This window comes from Chelonoidis abingdonii, chromosome 25 (assembly GCF_003597395.2).
Source record: "Chelonoidis abingdonii isolate Lonesome George chromosome 25, CheloAbing_2.0, whole genome shotgun sequence".
Lineage (NCBI taxonomy): Eukaryota > Metazoa > Chordata > Testudines > Testudinidae > Chelonoidis > Chelonoidis abingdonii.
Genome location: NC_133793.1, coordinates 17,969,501 through 17,986,822, shown reverse-complemented (window position 1 = coordinate 17,986,822; position 17,322 = coordinate 17,969,501). Strand labels below are relative to the sequence as shown.

Here is a 17,322-nt window from a genome sequence, read left to right as displayed (position 1 = left end):
AAATGGGGAAGGCTGGGAAATGAGACCCGGGGTCCAGGATACATGCAACGGTAGGGGGTTTCTGAGTTCTATGTGGTTGCACTGTTTGCCCTTGTTCATGCTCTTTGATGGTTTTTTTCTTTTCCTGTAAGATGCTGTTGTTACCAGTGTGTTGTTGTGGTAATGGCTGGCCTGCCTGGCAACGAGTGAATGTTGTACTTTTCTAATAGATGTTTATAAATAAAGCTTCTAATTTCATCAAGAATGTTCATTGCTATCACTGCATCACAACATACCAAGTGTATTTAAAATGATATAGGTAAACGCGTGTGACATTACAGTCTATATGATTTTATAAAAGTATGCAAATGAGTGAATATCATGTAACTGGAATACGCTTCATGCAAAAGGTCTCTTGTAAGGATTCATTACAAAGCTTATAATCCACTGAGTGTGGTCATCCTCTTTGTAAAAGGTAACACTCTTGAATCTGAAACTAGAAATATGAAATATAACTCTGAGGGCCTATTGTAATTATGCAAAGTGTGAGCCATTAATGGTGGTTTAGAATCTTGATGACTTCTGTTAGCCTGGACAATTAACTGAATGGCTCCATTTGCATGCAGGCCTTCTTGTGAGTCAGGCTGGGAGGAATGAAGGCCTGGGGATCTTACAGTGACATGTGATCACGTCACCTGAACTGGAATCCATCTTTAACCTGGTGCTTTTCCAGTGAGGAGGAGTGGGAACCTAGAGAGACAAAGGATTCCTGCCTTATGCAAAATATATATGAGGAGTGGAACAGAAGAAAGGAGGAGCCATCATGAAGAATCCCCTAGCTAGAGAAAATGGGAACCTCTTTGAAGTAGCGGAGAAACAGCAGTTTGGCAGCTAGATCATTAGCAATATTTATGGAATAAATCCCAAAGGCTTGTTCCCGTGCAATGAAGTGTATAAACGCGTCTCTTTACTATCACACAAAACTTGAAAATAGCCTTGTATAACTTCAGGAAGGGGTTATCAATGTCATAGGTCACTTTAAGAGCTAGAAGTCTCAGATTCATAGAATTATAGAACCATGGGGTTAGGGGGGACCACAAGGGTCATCTAGTTTAACCCCCTAATCAGTCCCTTGGTCCACGTTTCTGCCACCTGAGCTCAACCAAACAAATGCCTCAGATGGCAGCAGCAGTAAGATCTATCCCCTTTGTGGACTAGCCACCTGAGAGGGATTTAATACATGTGCTCAAGGACATAGCAGGGTATGAGAGACGAGTTGTAGAGTTGCCTGTAAATGCTGCTGTCATGGAGAAGCACATCAGGGTACTATGGGCTGAGGAGGAGCCATGTGCCTCCAAACCTGCCCATGATGAGGCTCCAACGAACTCTATTGCAGATCTCGAAGGATTCTCAGTGCAGTTGAGAAGCCAGACGGCACCCTGGAGTCTCTCCTCCCTCCCCCAGCAACACAGATGAAGCTGTTTGCAAATATGTCAAAGGTCATCTCCTTTAACATTCGCATTTATTTCACCGAGGACATGTCTACATGGACATTCACTCATGGGGGCAGTGAGAGAGGCTCACACACCACAAAGGGGAAATGCCCCCCTATTCCAGCTCATATGAGTGAGGCAGGGACAGGGACTCAGAGCCGCCTGGAGGGGAAAGGGCTCCCCAGATCTGGGCACACACATGGCAGCAAAGCCTGGGGGGCTGACAGGTTCCCCAGCCTCTATTCTCACCCAGTCCTCCTGCCAGTCACCCCCACATCCTCCAGCCCAGTGTCACACCCCTCCACTCCCTCACCTAAACCCTCAAACTCTTTCCCTTTCTCTACCATCCATTCCCATTTATCCCCTTCCCATAATCCCTCACTGTAATCCTAAACCCTTCTCCCCCATTCTCCCACTCCTTTGGTCCCCAATACTCCTTCCCTTCCAGGAACCACTCACACATCTAATGTTTTCCCCAAAGACTTTGATTACATTCCCCTCAAAATAAAACTGCTACTCAGGACTCACAAATTGTAGCATTCTACAGCTACTTGGCCCAAAATGCATTTTGTCTTGGGTGGGATCTTGTCATTAAGTTATCTTTAGTTATAGAACATAGGAATGGTCACACTGGGTCAGACCAATGGGTCCATCTAGCCCAGTCTCCTGTCTTCTGACAGTGACCAGTGCCAGGTGCTTCAGAGGGAATGAACAGAACAGTTAAACAAGTGATCCATCCTCTGTCGCCCATTCCCAGCTTCTGGCAAACAAAGGCTAGGGACACCATTCCTGCCCATCCTGGCTAATAACCATTGATGGACCTATTGTCCATGAACTTGTCTAGTTCCTTTTTAAACCCTATTATGGTTTTGGCCTCAACAACATCCTCAGGCAAAGAGTTCCACAGGTTGACTGCGTTGTGTGAAGAAATATTTTTTTTTGTTTGCTTTAAACTTTCTGCCTATTAATTTCATTTGGTGACCCCTAGTTTTTGTGTTATGTGAAGGAGTAGATAACACTTTCTTATTTACTTTTTTCACACCCATTATGATTTTGTAGACTTCTATCACATCTCCCCTTAATCATCTCTTTTCCAAGCGGAAAAGTCCCAGTCTTATTAATCTCTCCTCAAATGGAAGGTGTTCCATACCCCTAATAATTTTTGCTGCCCTTTTCTGTACCATTTCCAATTCCAATATATCTTTTTTGAGATGGGGCAACCAGATCTGCATGCAGTATTCAAGGTATTAATTGGAGAGTGAGTTCAGAACCAAAAGTCTCAAGGAAGTCTGCAATTCATCCAGTCATTAGTTCCTCTCAGTTTAACAGTTCAAAGAAGCAGAAGGAAACTATTTCTTGGAGGAGCTGTACATTAGAAACCCTTCAGTCAAATGATCCCAAATATGGATCACTAATTCCCCCCTAGTCTCCCAAGAGGCACATCAAATTTCAAAGCATTCGAAGTAACCATCCACATTTTAAAACATGCACACAGTAAGGAGTGGACATTTTCTTAAATGCCATTCTCAGTTTGGGTCCCGCAAAATTTTAGTTAATTCCATGCACTACCTTGTGTAAAACTCGACAGATTTAGACCATTTTGACCTGCATCACACCAGTAATTTGATTTCTGGCTCTGAGCAAAAAAAAACACTCTGGAAACGTTTTTCTCTTTGCAACCCCTAGCTCAGATGTCCCCAAATTTGGGTCACTAACTCTGCCTTGTAGCTTCCTGAGGCACAACACATTTCAAAGGAATTAGACTGAATATATTGATGTTAGAAAAGTTGACCTTTGAACAGAATACACTACACAACCTTAGTTATAGTGATGCTGGGATGTCGCTGTAACATTCATCTGTTCCTTTACTGGCAGGGTAGAGATCTCCCAGATTTCTGTCTGTTAAACATGATCTTGGATTATTCTATGAGCGTTATAATAGGATTGTGCTGTTTAGCAATGAGAATCTCAGATAAAGGAACAACCATAAAACTAGGCACTACACTGCACGTATTCAGTTTATATACATTGGAAAAGCACCACAGCACGATGCCAATATCTACCAGCTGTGCATCTGGCCTAATTGACTTTAATGGGGCTGATTTACAATAACTCAGGATCTGGCCCCATTGACACCAATGGAGCCACAGCTGATTTACACCAGCAGGGATCTGGCCCTTCCTATTTGTTCAGTCTCTCTGACACATCTACAACCAGTGTGAATTAAACATTTTAAAAATGTCATGCAGTTTTGCATATGAATCCTAATGAGCCTTTCAGTTTAGTGTTGTCTGTAATAAGAAAAAAAATGTAATTGGAAAGAAAGAAAGAAAGAAAGAAGTTGGTCAATTTATCACAATAGAAGTTGAATATCAGACAGAATCTCCACAACCCTGAATTCCTCCAAAGTTCTGTCCCTAGTGGGAATGAATCACTCCTTCACCATTAAAAGTTCCACTCTTGTAATTAATCTCATGGGACAAAGAGCTAAAAAAGTGCTGACTGGCCAGGAATTTTTGTCTATTCAATTCCGATTCTGAGGCAAAGAATATGGATTTGAAACCATGTAATGGAGCAGATCTCGAGCAGGTGTAAATCATCCATAGCTCCACTGAAATCAAAGGGCCAGATACTCAGTGGGCATAAATATGCCAAGTTCTCTGAAGTCAATGGAACCGTATCAGTTTACACCAGCTCATGGTCTGGTCCTTAGTTTTTAATGTTTGCATCAGGGTACCTCTTAGTGATCTACTTCTAACATGCAGGGCAGCCTCAGCTGTCAGATCCTCTGGGGGATGCATCCCAAGAGCTTTTTTTCCCCCCAAGAAAAGATTCTCTGCTCCCCCAGTGATAATTATGTGGAGTTAGTGAAGAAACAGGCTATTCCAGGTCATTTGGGCTTCTGGTGCCACTAGACTTTTAGCCATTGTATGTCACATGTTTGTGCTACAAATCAATGCATATGCAATCCCTTTGGGACACCCTTTGTGCCTCAGCCCTTCCATGTTTTTAGCCAAGTACTCTTCCAGGGATGCTGCCATTGTGTGAGATCCAGGGTGGGTACTGTTCCCCTCTGCAGGGTTAGGCTCAGCTAAGGCAGATTGTCAGCATAGATTGTTCCTGAGGTGTGATGAGAGCTGGGCTCACAGCCCTGGAGACCAGATTCAGCTATTTAGCTCTGGAGCAGGTGCATCGTGGGCTGCGATTGTGTCTGAATCCTGTACAAGTCGGGATCAACTGACAGGGGCTTTTTAGTCCCTCATCCTATTTAGTCTCTCACCTCTCAGCCAAGCCTGCCCAAGGAGGGGAGCAGGGAGCACCCAGCTGAAAACTGGATCCTGTCTGTTAGGAACTGCAGAGAGACCCAGCAACACAAGAAGTCCAGCAAAGGGACACAAACGACTACTGGATAATACAGTGGTGCATGCCTGATAGATAGATACATAGATACATAGATAGATACATAGATACATAGATTCCTAGCATTGGAGACTGAAATGCTTCACAATTTGGGAGAAAATCCACAGAGACCAACATAGTAAGTTTGCTCTTTTAATTAAATATGTTAGGATATTAATATACAGGGCAAATTTAAGAACATAAACATGAATTACCAATAGAACTGCGTCTGACGAAGTGGGTATTCACCCACGAAACCTCACGCTCCAAAACGTCTGTTACTCTATAAGGTGCCACAGGATTCTCTGCTGCTTCAATAGAACTCTGTTAGATGTTTGCTATCAATTCAAATAAGTAGAGTCTGTCAGAAATTTTTTTATCGGAAAAAAATGAGTTTCCAAATAAGTCTCAAAAATCCCCAAATTTTTCAAGTTTTGGCAACCAATAAAAAGTAATTTTCAGCTAAAAACATCAGCAAATTGAACATTTTCATTCTAAATTCACCCCCCAAAAATGTTTTTTTCAGTTTTCATATATGAAGATAGCTGAGGCTTTCTATGAAAATTTGATTCCCATGACTTGAGGATTACAGTAACTCAGTCAGAGGTGGGGTCTATTACAGAAGTGGGTGGATGAGGTTCTGTGGCCTGCAGGAGGTCAGACTAGATGATCATGATGTTCCCTTCTGACCTTAAATTCTATAAGTCTTATGATTAATTCAAAACCCAATTAATTGAAAACCCCAATTTTCCTTTGAAAACAATTTAAGCAGAAAATTGGAAACTTAGAGTTAAGAAGGAGTGAGGAACACTAATATTGTCCACTAATATAATAATTTCAAACTCATTCAGTCTATTGTATCCATTTTCATTTCAGTATCAAAGGGAAGCTGCAGGATGATAAAACTGAGTAAGCAGCAAAGCTGATAGCCCCCAGAATATGTTTTATATAGACTAGCACCTTTACACCAAGGGTAGAGTTGATCCAAGTAGCCAAATCCTTTCTATCCTGACAGAGAGGATAGGTGGCTATAGAGCGGTCAATAGGACTAAAACACAGAGCTCCTGATCTAGCACCATATCCAGTGCACAACACTTCTATCAGCTGAGCACAAATACTGTAAGTAATAAGACACAGCCCGTTCCTGAAAGAATTCACAGTCCTAGTAGACCAGGCAGACAATAGGTGGGAGGGGAAATAGAGGCACAGAGAGAGAGAGGAGAAAGCCTTGTCTGAGGGCATAGAGAAGGTCTGGCAGAACCAAGAATAGAACCCAGCTTTCCTTAGTACTACTGAACCCACTCAGCCAGACAGAGTTGCAGAGGGGCACAATACAACACAGCAATAACTGAGCAATGCTGGGATTTGGTGCCATAAATCAACGTGTAATTAGGTGGCAGGCCATCTGGGTGGTGTTGGGCAGGACCCATTACAGACAAGCTGCCAGTTAGGATGCTGGGGGAGTACATCGCATTCAGGGGCGGTTCTAGACATTTTGCTGCCCCAAGCACGGCAGGCAGGCTGCCTTTGGCGGCTTGCCTGCGTGAGGTCCGCAGAAGCTGCGGGACCAGCGGACCCTCCGCAGGCAAGCCGCTGAAGGCAGCCTGCCTGCTGCCCTCGCAGCACTGGTAGAGCACCCCCCATGGCTTGCCATCCCAAGCACACACTGGGCATGCTGGGGCATGGAACCACCCCTGGTCGCATTTCCCTGGCAAGTCGAAATCGGCTGTGCTGGCATTTTAGTAGTTTAAGCTATACCTGTATGAGCAGGGGTGTGATTCCTCTGCTCGTGTACCCATACCTGTACTAGCTCTTATCAAGTATAAACAACAGTAGAGCTGCAGCAGCACAGGGAGTGACAGCAGAGGCATGGGTGATCCATGCCCAGTACATACCCCTGGTTTTAGGCAGATTTGTTCTAGTCTCAGTCATGCCTCTGCTGCTGGTACTCATGCACCAGAGGCTACGTTGCTATTTGTATTCACGCTAGCTCACAGAGAGCTAGTGTGAGTGTTGACGTACATGAGCAGGGGAGTCACACCCTGGCTCATAGTGTAGACATAGCAAGAGTTTCATGGCCAGATTGTAAGCCTAGTGCTTACAGCACTAGGACAACCTGCCCGTGCAGAACAGGCGGATTGGTGTGGTACTTTGCTCCTTCTTTCACATTGCATCTTTATCAGGCCATCTCTTGGGCAGAAGGTGTAAACTGACGCAGGTTCATTGACTTTAAGGGAGTTATGCAGCTTCACCCTAGTGTGATAACGCACTGGTCTAGTGGTCTGATTGTCGGAGTCAAGGAGCACTCACCTCTCCTAATGAACTGAAATGATAAGTTCTGTGCACCTGTGACAATCACACCACTGGATATTATAGAGAGAGAATCGGGCTCATTCCCTCTGTCACTCTAATCCTTACCATTGCCCTTCTCCTTCTCTCCACAGGCAGGACATGATGTACTGAGAAGGAAAATGTCCAACCAAACCACTGCGACTGAGTTCCTTCTCCTTGGATTCAATGATGTTTGGGAGCTGCAGATTTTGCACTTTGTGGTGTTTCTAGTGATTTATCTGGCAGCCCTGGTGGGGAATCTTCTTATTATCATGGTTGGAGCCCTCAACAACCACCGTCAGACCCCCATGTATTTCTTCCTGATGAATCTGTATATCCTGGACCTTGGGTCCATCTCTGTCACCATCCCCAAATCCATGGCTAATTACATGTTGAACATCAGGTCAATTTCTTATGCTGGGTGTGTTGCTCAAGTCTTTCTCTTCATCTTCTTCACTGAGGCTGACTTTGTTTTCCTCACTGTAATGGCATATGATCGATATGTTGCCATATGCAAACCACTGCACTATGAGACTGCAATGAACAGGAGAGCTTGTGTCCAAATGGCAGCCAGTGCCTGGATCAGTGGGATTCTCTGCTCTGTGCTACACACTGGGAACACATTTGCATTGACCTTCTGTGGAGGCAACATGGTGGATCAGTTCTTCTGTGAAATCTCCCAGCTACTCAAACTTGCCTGCTCTGGCTCGTATCTCAGTGAAATTGGGGTTATTGCCTTTAATGCGTGTTTAACTTTAAGCTGCTTTGTTTTAATAATGGTGTCATATGTTCAGGTCTTCTCCATGGTGCTGAGAATCCCTTCTGAGCAGGACCGGCATAAAGCCTTCTCCACCTGCTTTCCTCACCTCATTGTCATCTCCTTGTTTGTTTGCACTGCCAGCTTTGCTTACCTGAAACCCACCTCCAGGGCTGGATCAATATCAGGGCTGGATCTCATGGTGGCTCTTCTCTATTCTGTGGTGCCTCCCATGATGAATCCGATCATCTACAGCATGAGGAACAAGGAGATCAAAGGTGCTCTGAAGAAACTGACTGGGTGATCATTATCCACCACGAATAAAATGTGCAGATCTGTCCAATGACCATGGCTTCATTTTATGCATCTTTACTGATATAATCAACTGATGGCATTATTGTCTCTGTGGGAATTTGATGTGCTATCTATTTATGCAAAATGCTGTGTTTCACAGTGATAACCTAAACTAAGTTCACTGCAGTCAGTGTCGTTACTCTAGATTTACACCAAGAGAAATTACATAAGGATCTATATATCTTTCACAAGCCATTGTTAACACAGAGTTAAGGTTGCCCGGTGGTATCTCATGCCCTTCCAGAATGTCAGGTTCAGCATAATTCAAACTTTGGAAAGCCTAGAAATTAAAGTTAAAGTGCATGCCCATGCAACCTTCACTCTGCCCTCCTGGAGCTGACAATACCATTCCCTGTGTTAGATGTAACTGTACTGAACGGTGAAGGCAGTAGGTGATGCAAGTAGGCAAAGGTGTATTTGTGATAGGAGGAGATCTGGGTCTGATCCTCCACCCCTTCCCCGGACTCATGTGGGTGATCAAAATAAAGATGTGCTCAGCTCCCTGCCACTGTTTAACTGTTGCATCCCGTAACAGCCGCCCGGGTGGGGAGACCTGACTCTGGGGCTGGCAGAGCCCTTGAGGAGCAATGAACATGGGGGGGGGCAGGGCCCAGGAGCAGGTCAGTCCAGGCCACTGTGGGACCTGGCATCCCCCAGTGGGTGGGGAAATGGACCAGGGGCTGCTTTGAGGTCCCCCGCCCAGCTTTACTTCTGAACCGCCATTGCCTTCAGACCTGGCCAGCAGCTGCTGCTCTCTCTGCTCTACCATCAGAGCTGGGTGGATGGAGAGCTGCAGTGGCTGCGGGGGGAAGGAAAATAGCCTCTGCAATCTCCCCACACACACACACAAACAGCAGCAGGAGAACGGGGAGCTCATGGCAGTCTGCACCTTGGCCCCAGCCAGTGCACTAGCCACCTCACACTGCCCTGCTCCGGCTTCCAGCCTCTGGCCAGGGGCGGGGGCTGGGGGGGAGAAGGCGGCAGGACTGGCACTTACCTGAAGAGGAGTATGGGGTGGGGCCATGGAGAGGGACAGGGCCTCATGATGAGGGGGGCACAGCCCCCCCCATCCAATTTTCTGTTTAACCCACCACAACCCCCACTGGGAAAAGGCAGGCACAGCCTCTGAGCTAATCTCTACTCCGCTGAGAGAGACCTGAACAGGCAGGACAGGGTGCTCCTTAGTCATTGTCAGACAGCCCCTGCCTGAGTGCCTCTCCATCGCCATCACTGCAGCATTTCTCACACTTACATTTCTGCTCCCTTTCCACCCAGAGGTTCGTTGACATCACAGCCTCTTTGCATGTGTAATTCAAGTGTCAGACACTAGCTTTGCTGCACAGGCAATTTCACCTCCTCTGGGTGTGTGCAGAGACAGCCCTGCCTCTGCCTAAGGTACTTACCTGCCCATCATCTGTGTAGTATGTGGGTGACCCACAATCTTTAGTGCATTTCTCCTCACAATACCCCCAGGGGGTGGGGAACATCTGTTATGTCCATTACACAGCTGGGGAACTGAGGCCCAGAGATTGCTTTGGTCAAACAGGAAGTCTTTGGTGGAGCTGGGACTGGAACACAGGACTCCTAAGGTCTGGAATAACTCCCTAAGCACTATACCAGGAGTCGCCAACCTATGGCACGCGTGCCAAATACGGCACGAGAACCGATTTTTAATGGCATGCTGCTGCCTGCCGGGACTCAGCATTGTGCCATTAAAAATCCTGCCCAGCCCGGCCCGACCTGCACTTCTCGGCCCTCCACTCCCCCCGCAGGGGCAGGGGCCAGACAGATGCTTGGTCCTGCCGGCTCTCCTATCTCTTCCAGTAGCGTGCTGGGTTCCTGCCCCTCCTCCACCTCTCCGTCCCTCCCTCCCTGCTGGCCGATCAGCTGATGGTCCTTGCGAGGGAGGGTGTCAGGAAGGAGCAGAGTCAGCACACTCGCTCCTCCCAGTGGAGGCAGAGAAGAAGCGGGGGCAGGGCCTTGGGGAAGGGGTGGGTGGGTGGAATAGGGCATATCCCTTCTAGCCCCCTGCCCTGACTCCTCCTCACACACACCAGCCCTCTGCCCTGAGCCCTGCAGCCCCACACCATCCCAAACCCCTCCCTGAGCCCTGTACCCCCCTCAAACACCCAGACCTCTGGTTGACTCTTTCATCCCCCCTCCATGACCTCAGCCCTGACTCTGGCACCCACACACATACCCAGCCCACCCACTCTCACCTCTGCACCCCCTCACATGGCCCATCCCTCTGCTTTGACTCTTGCACCCACCTACATACTCAGCCCCCACACCCTACGTACCCTTCACATCCTGACTCTTGCACCCCCCACATCCCCACCCCCACCCTGAGCACCAAAAGGAGCTCCTGCACCCCTCCCTCTTCCCACCTGCACCCCTCGCACCAAATGGGAGCTTCCCAGGTAAGTGCCCCATACCCAACCTCTTGCCCCAATCCGAGCACCCTCCCTCATTCTAGCTCCTGGCCAGACCCATCACCCCCAGTCCTGTGCTCAGTGCACTCCCACCCTCAGCTCAGTGCAGAGAGAGGAAGAGAATGGGCCAAAACCAGGGAGAAGGTAGGTACCCACTGTATGTGGGCAGAGCCAGGACTCCAGACCAGCAGCGGGCTGAGCAGGTCTGGCAGCCAGGATCCCAGATGGCAGGAGCTGGTGGATGAAACCCCTGAGCAGCAGTGGGGCCGCTCAGCCCACTGCCGGTTGGGGATCCCAGCTGCCGGCCCTGCACAGCCCGCTGCTGCCCTAAGTGAACAGAACCCCAGACCAGCAGCGGGCTGAGCGGGCCGGCAGCGTAAGATCAACATTTTAATTTAATTTTAGATGAAGCTTCTTAAACATTTTGAAAACCTTATTTATTTTACAATACAACAATAGTTCAGTTTTATAATATATAGACTTATAGAGAAAGACCTTCTAAAAAACATTGAAATGTATTACTGGCATGTGAAATCTTAAATTAAAGTGAGTAAATGAAGACTTGGCACACCGCTTCTGAAAGGTTGCTGACCCCTGCATCCACCCACTCTTCCCCCTACATTCCTACCAGCTTCCTACTAGTCCCCACAACTCCTCCCTTCAATGTAGCCACTCCCAAATTTTGGTTTTCTTTTTAGCCAGTCTCTAATAACACATCCTCTCAGCCACAATAACATTAAGCAAGCCTCTGCCAAATTAATATGGACAGATGTACTATTATCTGCAAGGGCTATAGCTCATACTCCTCCAGGACCTGGGACATAACCCTGGAGTCCCAACTCCCAACATTCTTCTGTTGTCTAGTAAATAGTTGTGTAACCCACTGGCACAATGTGTCTCCCTCTTCCTAGTGGTTTACATCTTTCAATCTTCAGACCTGTGCATGTGTGAGAAGGGACCGAATAGGGGAACATCTCTGTTGTTGGTTGTTATATTTCTTCACTGTGTGAATCAAATTGCCAGAGTGGCATATTTGGCTCAATTATAAAGCAGGTTTAACAGTTAAAAATGTTTCCATCAGCTTTTATGTGCGCTTTCCTGTGTACACCTCCCACCTCCGCCAAGACTGGGGTTCTCAAAAGAGCCTAAAAGAGTTAGGCCTCCAAATTCAATTTATTTTTCAGAGTGGCGAAGTGCCTAATTCCTTGATGCTGATTTGGAAATCCTGATTGAAATGTCTAATTTGCAAAGTCTGGACCAAATAGACAATATTTCACAGAAATCTTAATGTCCAATTACTATGCTCCCCACTTTGAGAACCCATCCCATCATACTTGACCAATGTGGCCAACCCTTACTGGGGTATGTTGTCTCACTGAGGGGGGCTAAGTACAGCAGGACCTCTCAGTCATGCCACTCAATCATCCCGCAGAGAGGAGAGAACTCCTTTGAGCTAAGCAAGCTGGTTGCATCAGGACTGATGTTTATGCCGTCTGTGTTGCAAACAGCAGGAACTCCCCAGAGTCAGCTGATAGAAAAACACCCTCAGAAATGGCATCAGCGGAGACACAACCTTCTCCTGAAAAGGGTACTAATATGAAACTGAAGGTAGGACAAGAAGGAATCAGTTCAAATTGCATCAAGGCAGATTTAGGTTAGATATTAGGAAAAACTTTGTAACTCTTAAGGGTAGTTATGCAGGTTACTAAGAGAGGTTGTGGAATCCTCATTTTCAGAGTTTTTTAAGAATAGGCTAGGGATGATCTAGGTTTACTTGGTCCTGCGTCAATATTGGGGACTGGACTAGATGACCTCTTGAGGTCCCTTCCAGCCCTACCTTTCTATGAGGAGGCAACCACACCCCATCAACAGAGGGAGAAGAACGTCGTCCAAGTGAGATCTCGGCACCTGCTCATCCCATCAGGGGGACCCAGATCTCTTTACTGAGAGAACCACATTTCTGGGGAGAAACAAGAGAGAAGAACTTGAACCCTGGTCACCAAATCCTGAGAGATCCAAGCTAGACTGGAGACTGAATATCCTGTGGTTGAAGGTGAGTGTTATCCTCATGCTGCTGCTCCCACGCACTAAGATAGAACCTACCTTGCAGTGTTGTCAAAGGGCTGTGCAATCAGTGGTGATTCAGTCTCGCCTTCCCCCAGAGATGCCAGTCAGTGTTAATATTGCCATGTAACCGATGGGGGGACTGAGGCAGAGAGAGGGGAAATGTCTTCCTATTGCTCACCATCACTGGCGGAACCTGGAACAGAATTCTAGAATCTAGAGACAAGAAAGGAAAACTCTGTCCCCTCCAGCCCACCTCTGTGCCCGGACTGGCCCCAATAATACATTCATTAATGTCTGTTCCACTTTAATTTAAATAACCCAATCAATGAAGAACAGATCCCAGGTCCATTTATCCCAGTCTCCTGTCTCTGACAGGGGCAGCCCCAGAGACTGCAGAGGACTGTGTAACAACGCTGCAGTAACACCTGTGGAATGATCTGCCCCCCACATCAGATCTCATCCTGATCTCTAATAGCTACAGGTGGGCTTAACCCTTAACTCCAAGGTGTAAGATCCTTTCCAGAACTGTTGTTAAACTCAGGATAGAATCACAGAAAAGTAGGGCTGCAGGGGCCTTTGAGAGGAACTTAGTTCCTCCCCCAGTGCTGAGTCAGGGACCGAAGACCATCCCAGGAAGGTGTTTGTCCAACCTGTTCTACAAACTTCCAGTGATGGGGATTCCACAGCTTACCTTGGTAACTTCTTCCAATGTTGAACCACCTTATCAATAGGTTTTCTTTCCCAAATATCTAACCTAAATGTCTCTTGCTGCAGAGCAAGCTCTGACTTCTTATCCTACCTTCAGTCGATGTGGAGAACAATTGATCACCATCCCCTTTATAATCGTCCTTGACATATTTGTAGACTCTCAGATCCCTGACAGTCTTCTTTTTTCAATGCAAGAAAACATTTCATGCATCCAAGAAAGTGGATATTCACCCATGAAAGCTCATGTTCCAATTCTTCTGTTAGTCTATAAGGTGCCACAGGACTCTTTGCTGCTTTTACAGATTCAGACTAACACGGCTATGCCTCTGATATTTAAACTTCTTGGTTTTTTTCCTCTTTTTTTTCCTGTTTACCACTGAGTGCAATAAAATGAATAGTGATGTTTTCCCCCAATCTTCCCCTGTTTTTATTCTTTTTTTTTCTTTTTGCCATGCAATACATTTAAAAAGAAATCCTCAATTTTTTTAAAAATTACTGATTGGCAAAAAGACTTTCATTTTTCCTTTTAACTCTCAGTAACTTGTTCAAAGTTGTGGAAGTTCAGAGTTGGAAATGGAAACAAAAAAGATAAAAAGGAATTGTGAACAAAAAATAAAATACTTCAGACATGATGGATGGCATATTTTCTGGATCATGTAAGTTTATATCTCTTGTAAATGACAGCTTTCCTAGGGTAGATGACAATGGGGATTTTGATCATTCATTGTCAGAATGTCACTAAGCATTTTGAATCAACAATATTCCTTGCTAGAGAAATCCAAAAGTTAATATGTGATGATCACAAAGCGGCATAAAAACTGATCTACACGGTACAATATAAATGAAATCAAACAATGACTACCTAAAAACGCTAAAGAGGAGGGCCTTGGACTGGCACAACCACATTCATAGAGAGTTGGTTTCTGTCAGGGTCAAAGGAAGTTTCTGAAGTCCAAACAAGCTGATTCTCAGCCAGAAAAATTGTGGGGTGTATCTTACGAGCCCAAATGAGTCTGTCGGAATCCAGTGCCAACACCTTCATTTGCCAGACTCCTCCTGCTGAACTGGTTTCCTCACTGCACACCACTAGTGTCAATCTTTAGAGCTGAATGAAGGAAGCAAGGCTTAATCTGTTGTTAATCAGACAAATTAGGGTCTTTACACAAATCTGAGCTTGCCTTAGTAGCACATTTGCGTGTCAGTTTTTCTCACTCACTCTCAGATGTCATCAGCCTCACTCCCAGCTTATCAGCCTATGTGCTCAGCCCAGTATTTGGCCGGGTGACATGAAGGAGAGGGAGCATTTGAACATTAATGCTTTTAAATTAATAATGCGATAGTGATGTTTAACAAATGCCATTCTTCTTGTATTGTAAAGTTTGATTCATTTCCGCCATGACAGACATGGAACAGGGAAATCAAACCTCCCTCACAGAATTCATCCTTCTGGGATTTGGGACTGTCCCCAAACTGCAGATTTTTCTCTTTCTGCTGTTCCTTGTGATTTACATTGTGACCATGGCCGGGAACATCCTCATTGTTGTGCTAGTTGTGACTGATCAGCACCTTCACACCCCCATGTACTTCTTCCTGGGGAACTTGTCCTGCTTGGAGACCTGCTACACCACCACCATCCTGCCAAGGATGATGTCCAGTCTCCTGACTGGGGACAGAACCATTTCTATTGGTAGCTGCATCACACAATTTTACTTTGCTAGTTTCCTTGCAGCCACCGAGTGTTATCTCCTAGCAGTGATGTCTTATGATCGGTATCTAGCGATATGCAAACCACTGCAATATGCAACCATTATGAATGGTAGTTTCTGCCTCCAGCTAGCAGCTGGGTCTTGGATAAATGGACTTCTAGCTCTTATCATAATATTTTCTCTTATGTTACAATTAACTTTCTGTGGTGCCAATGAAATTGATCATTTCTTCTGTGAATCTACACAAATAATAAATCTCTACTGTAATGATATCTACCAGGTGGAGCTTGTAATCACCATTGTGGCTGCTTTATTTACCCTGCTCCCATTTGCTTTAACTGTCACATCCTACGTTTGTATCATCTCCACCATCCTGCGAATCCCTTCCACCTCTGGGAGGCAAAAGGCATTTTCTACTTGCTCCTCTCACCTCATTGTGGTGACAATTTTCTATGGGACCCTGATCATTGTGTATCTGCTACCAAAACCCAACACACTCAGAGACCTCAACAAAGTGTTCTCTGTCTTCTACACAATTCTAACTCCTATGGCCAATCCCTTCATATACAGCCTGATAAACAAAGAGGTGAAAGAGGATCTGAGAAAAATTGTCAGTAAATGTATAGATTTTATAAGAATTCAGAAATGCGACTGTATTTTTTGAAAGACAAAATGATGAGTGTAGCTGATTTACATTTTAAAGCTCAGAGGTTGTGTGGCTCTTATTTCATTCTAGGTCTTTAGTAGTATGAAGTTGTAATGCTTTATTTTCCTTGCTAAAAGTGGGTAGATAATGTTTGGTGAATTCCATAGACTAAGAAAAGTAAAATAATGACTTAGGGCTGGATCCAGAAAGGGACTTAGGCATTGCAAGGCCTAACTTCTAGGAATCCACACTCAGGCTGGTGGGATCAGGGCGCATGTCTACATTGAAATAAAAAGGCCCATGGCAAGGCTGTTGCTGGCCCAGGTCAGCTGACTTGGGCTCGTGGGGCTTGGGCCGCAGGGCTAAAAATGGCAGTGTGAATGTTTGGGCTCGGACTGGAGCCCAGGCTCTGAAACCCTGTGATGCAATTAGATCTCAGGGCCCAGGCTGCAGTTGAAGCTCAGACACCTACACAGCTACATTTAGCCCCTCTGCCCAAGCCCTGCGAGCTCGAGTCAAATAACCTAGGCTCTGAGAATCGATGCCATGGGATTTTTATTACAGTGTAGATGAACTAATACAGTTTAAGGCCAGAAGGGATGGCCAGATCAACTAGTCCAACAGCGCACAGTGAACCTGTGGAACTCCTTTCCTGAGGAGGTTGTGGAGGCTAGGACTATAACAGGGTTTAAAAGAGAACTGGATAATTTCATGGAGGTTAAATCCATTAATGGTTATTAGCCAAGATGGATAAGGAATTGTCTCCCTTGCCTCTGTTTGTCAGGGGGGTGATGGATGGCAGAAGAGACATCAGTCGATCATTACGTGTTAGGTTCACTTACTCCAGGGCATCTGGCATTGGCAACTGTCAGTAGATAAGATACTGGGCTGGATGGACCTTTGGTCTGACCCAGTACGGCCATTCTTATGTTCTTGTGTTCTCCCTGTATAGCACAGGACACTGGAACACCTCCCCTTCCCTGCCCCACACCCACACACTAAATCCAAGAACCAAAAGGAGACCAAAGTATCACAGCCCTCAGGAGACGAGACTATGATGTGCCCAAGAAGGTCCAATTTTGATCATTGAGTCCGATCTCCTGCACAACTAGACTTGGGAGGATTTGATGTTTATCAATAAATGTCAGTAAACATCAATTTTGCCACACAAATACAAACTGAGAAAAAAAAATTTCCACTGATAATAATTATAGGCAAATTAAGAAAAATGCTGCTTAAAATTTTGAGAGTCAAAATCCAGTGATTAAGACTTTTGAATTAGGCTTGTTATAAGCAAACAAATAGTAAAAAAAACAAGTATGATTTGTAGATTTAAGGATATTCATTACATATTTTGACTTGGGATGTTGAGAATTTGTGTTTTAATGGTTTATAAAGCTTTAGCTTTTTGAACCTCAATGTCTGTTTTCATTAAATACTCCCTCCCCTG

General features: G+C 45.6%; 2 protein-coding genes across 2 annotated transcripts; both read left to right on the top strand.

Annotated features, from left to right (window-relative positions):
• Nucleotides 1-6,956: 6,956 nt before the first annotated feature.
• Nucleotides 6,957-8,263, top strand: LOC116828581 (olfactory receptor 14I1-like). The gene has a single exon (XM_032786910.2). The coding sequence runs from the start codon at nucleotides 7,343-7,345 to the stop codon at nucleotides 8,261-8,263; it is 921 nt and encodes a 306-aa protein (XP_032642801.1). The 5' UTR covers nucleotides 6,957-7,342.
• Nucleotides 8,264-13,482: 5,219 nt separating this feature from the next.
• LOC116828579 (olfactory receptor 2G3-like) lies at nucleotides 13,483-16,637 on the top strand. Its single transcript, XM_032786908.2, has one exon. It carries the CDS (start codon nucleotides 14,916-14,918, stop codon nucleotides 15,888-15,890), a length of 975 nt encoding a protein of 324 aa, XP_032642799.1. The 5' UTR covers nucleotides 13,483-14,915; the 3' UTR covers nucleotides 15,891-16,637.
• The last annotated feature ends 685 nt before the right edge of the window (nucleotides 16,638-17,322 follow it).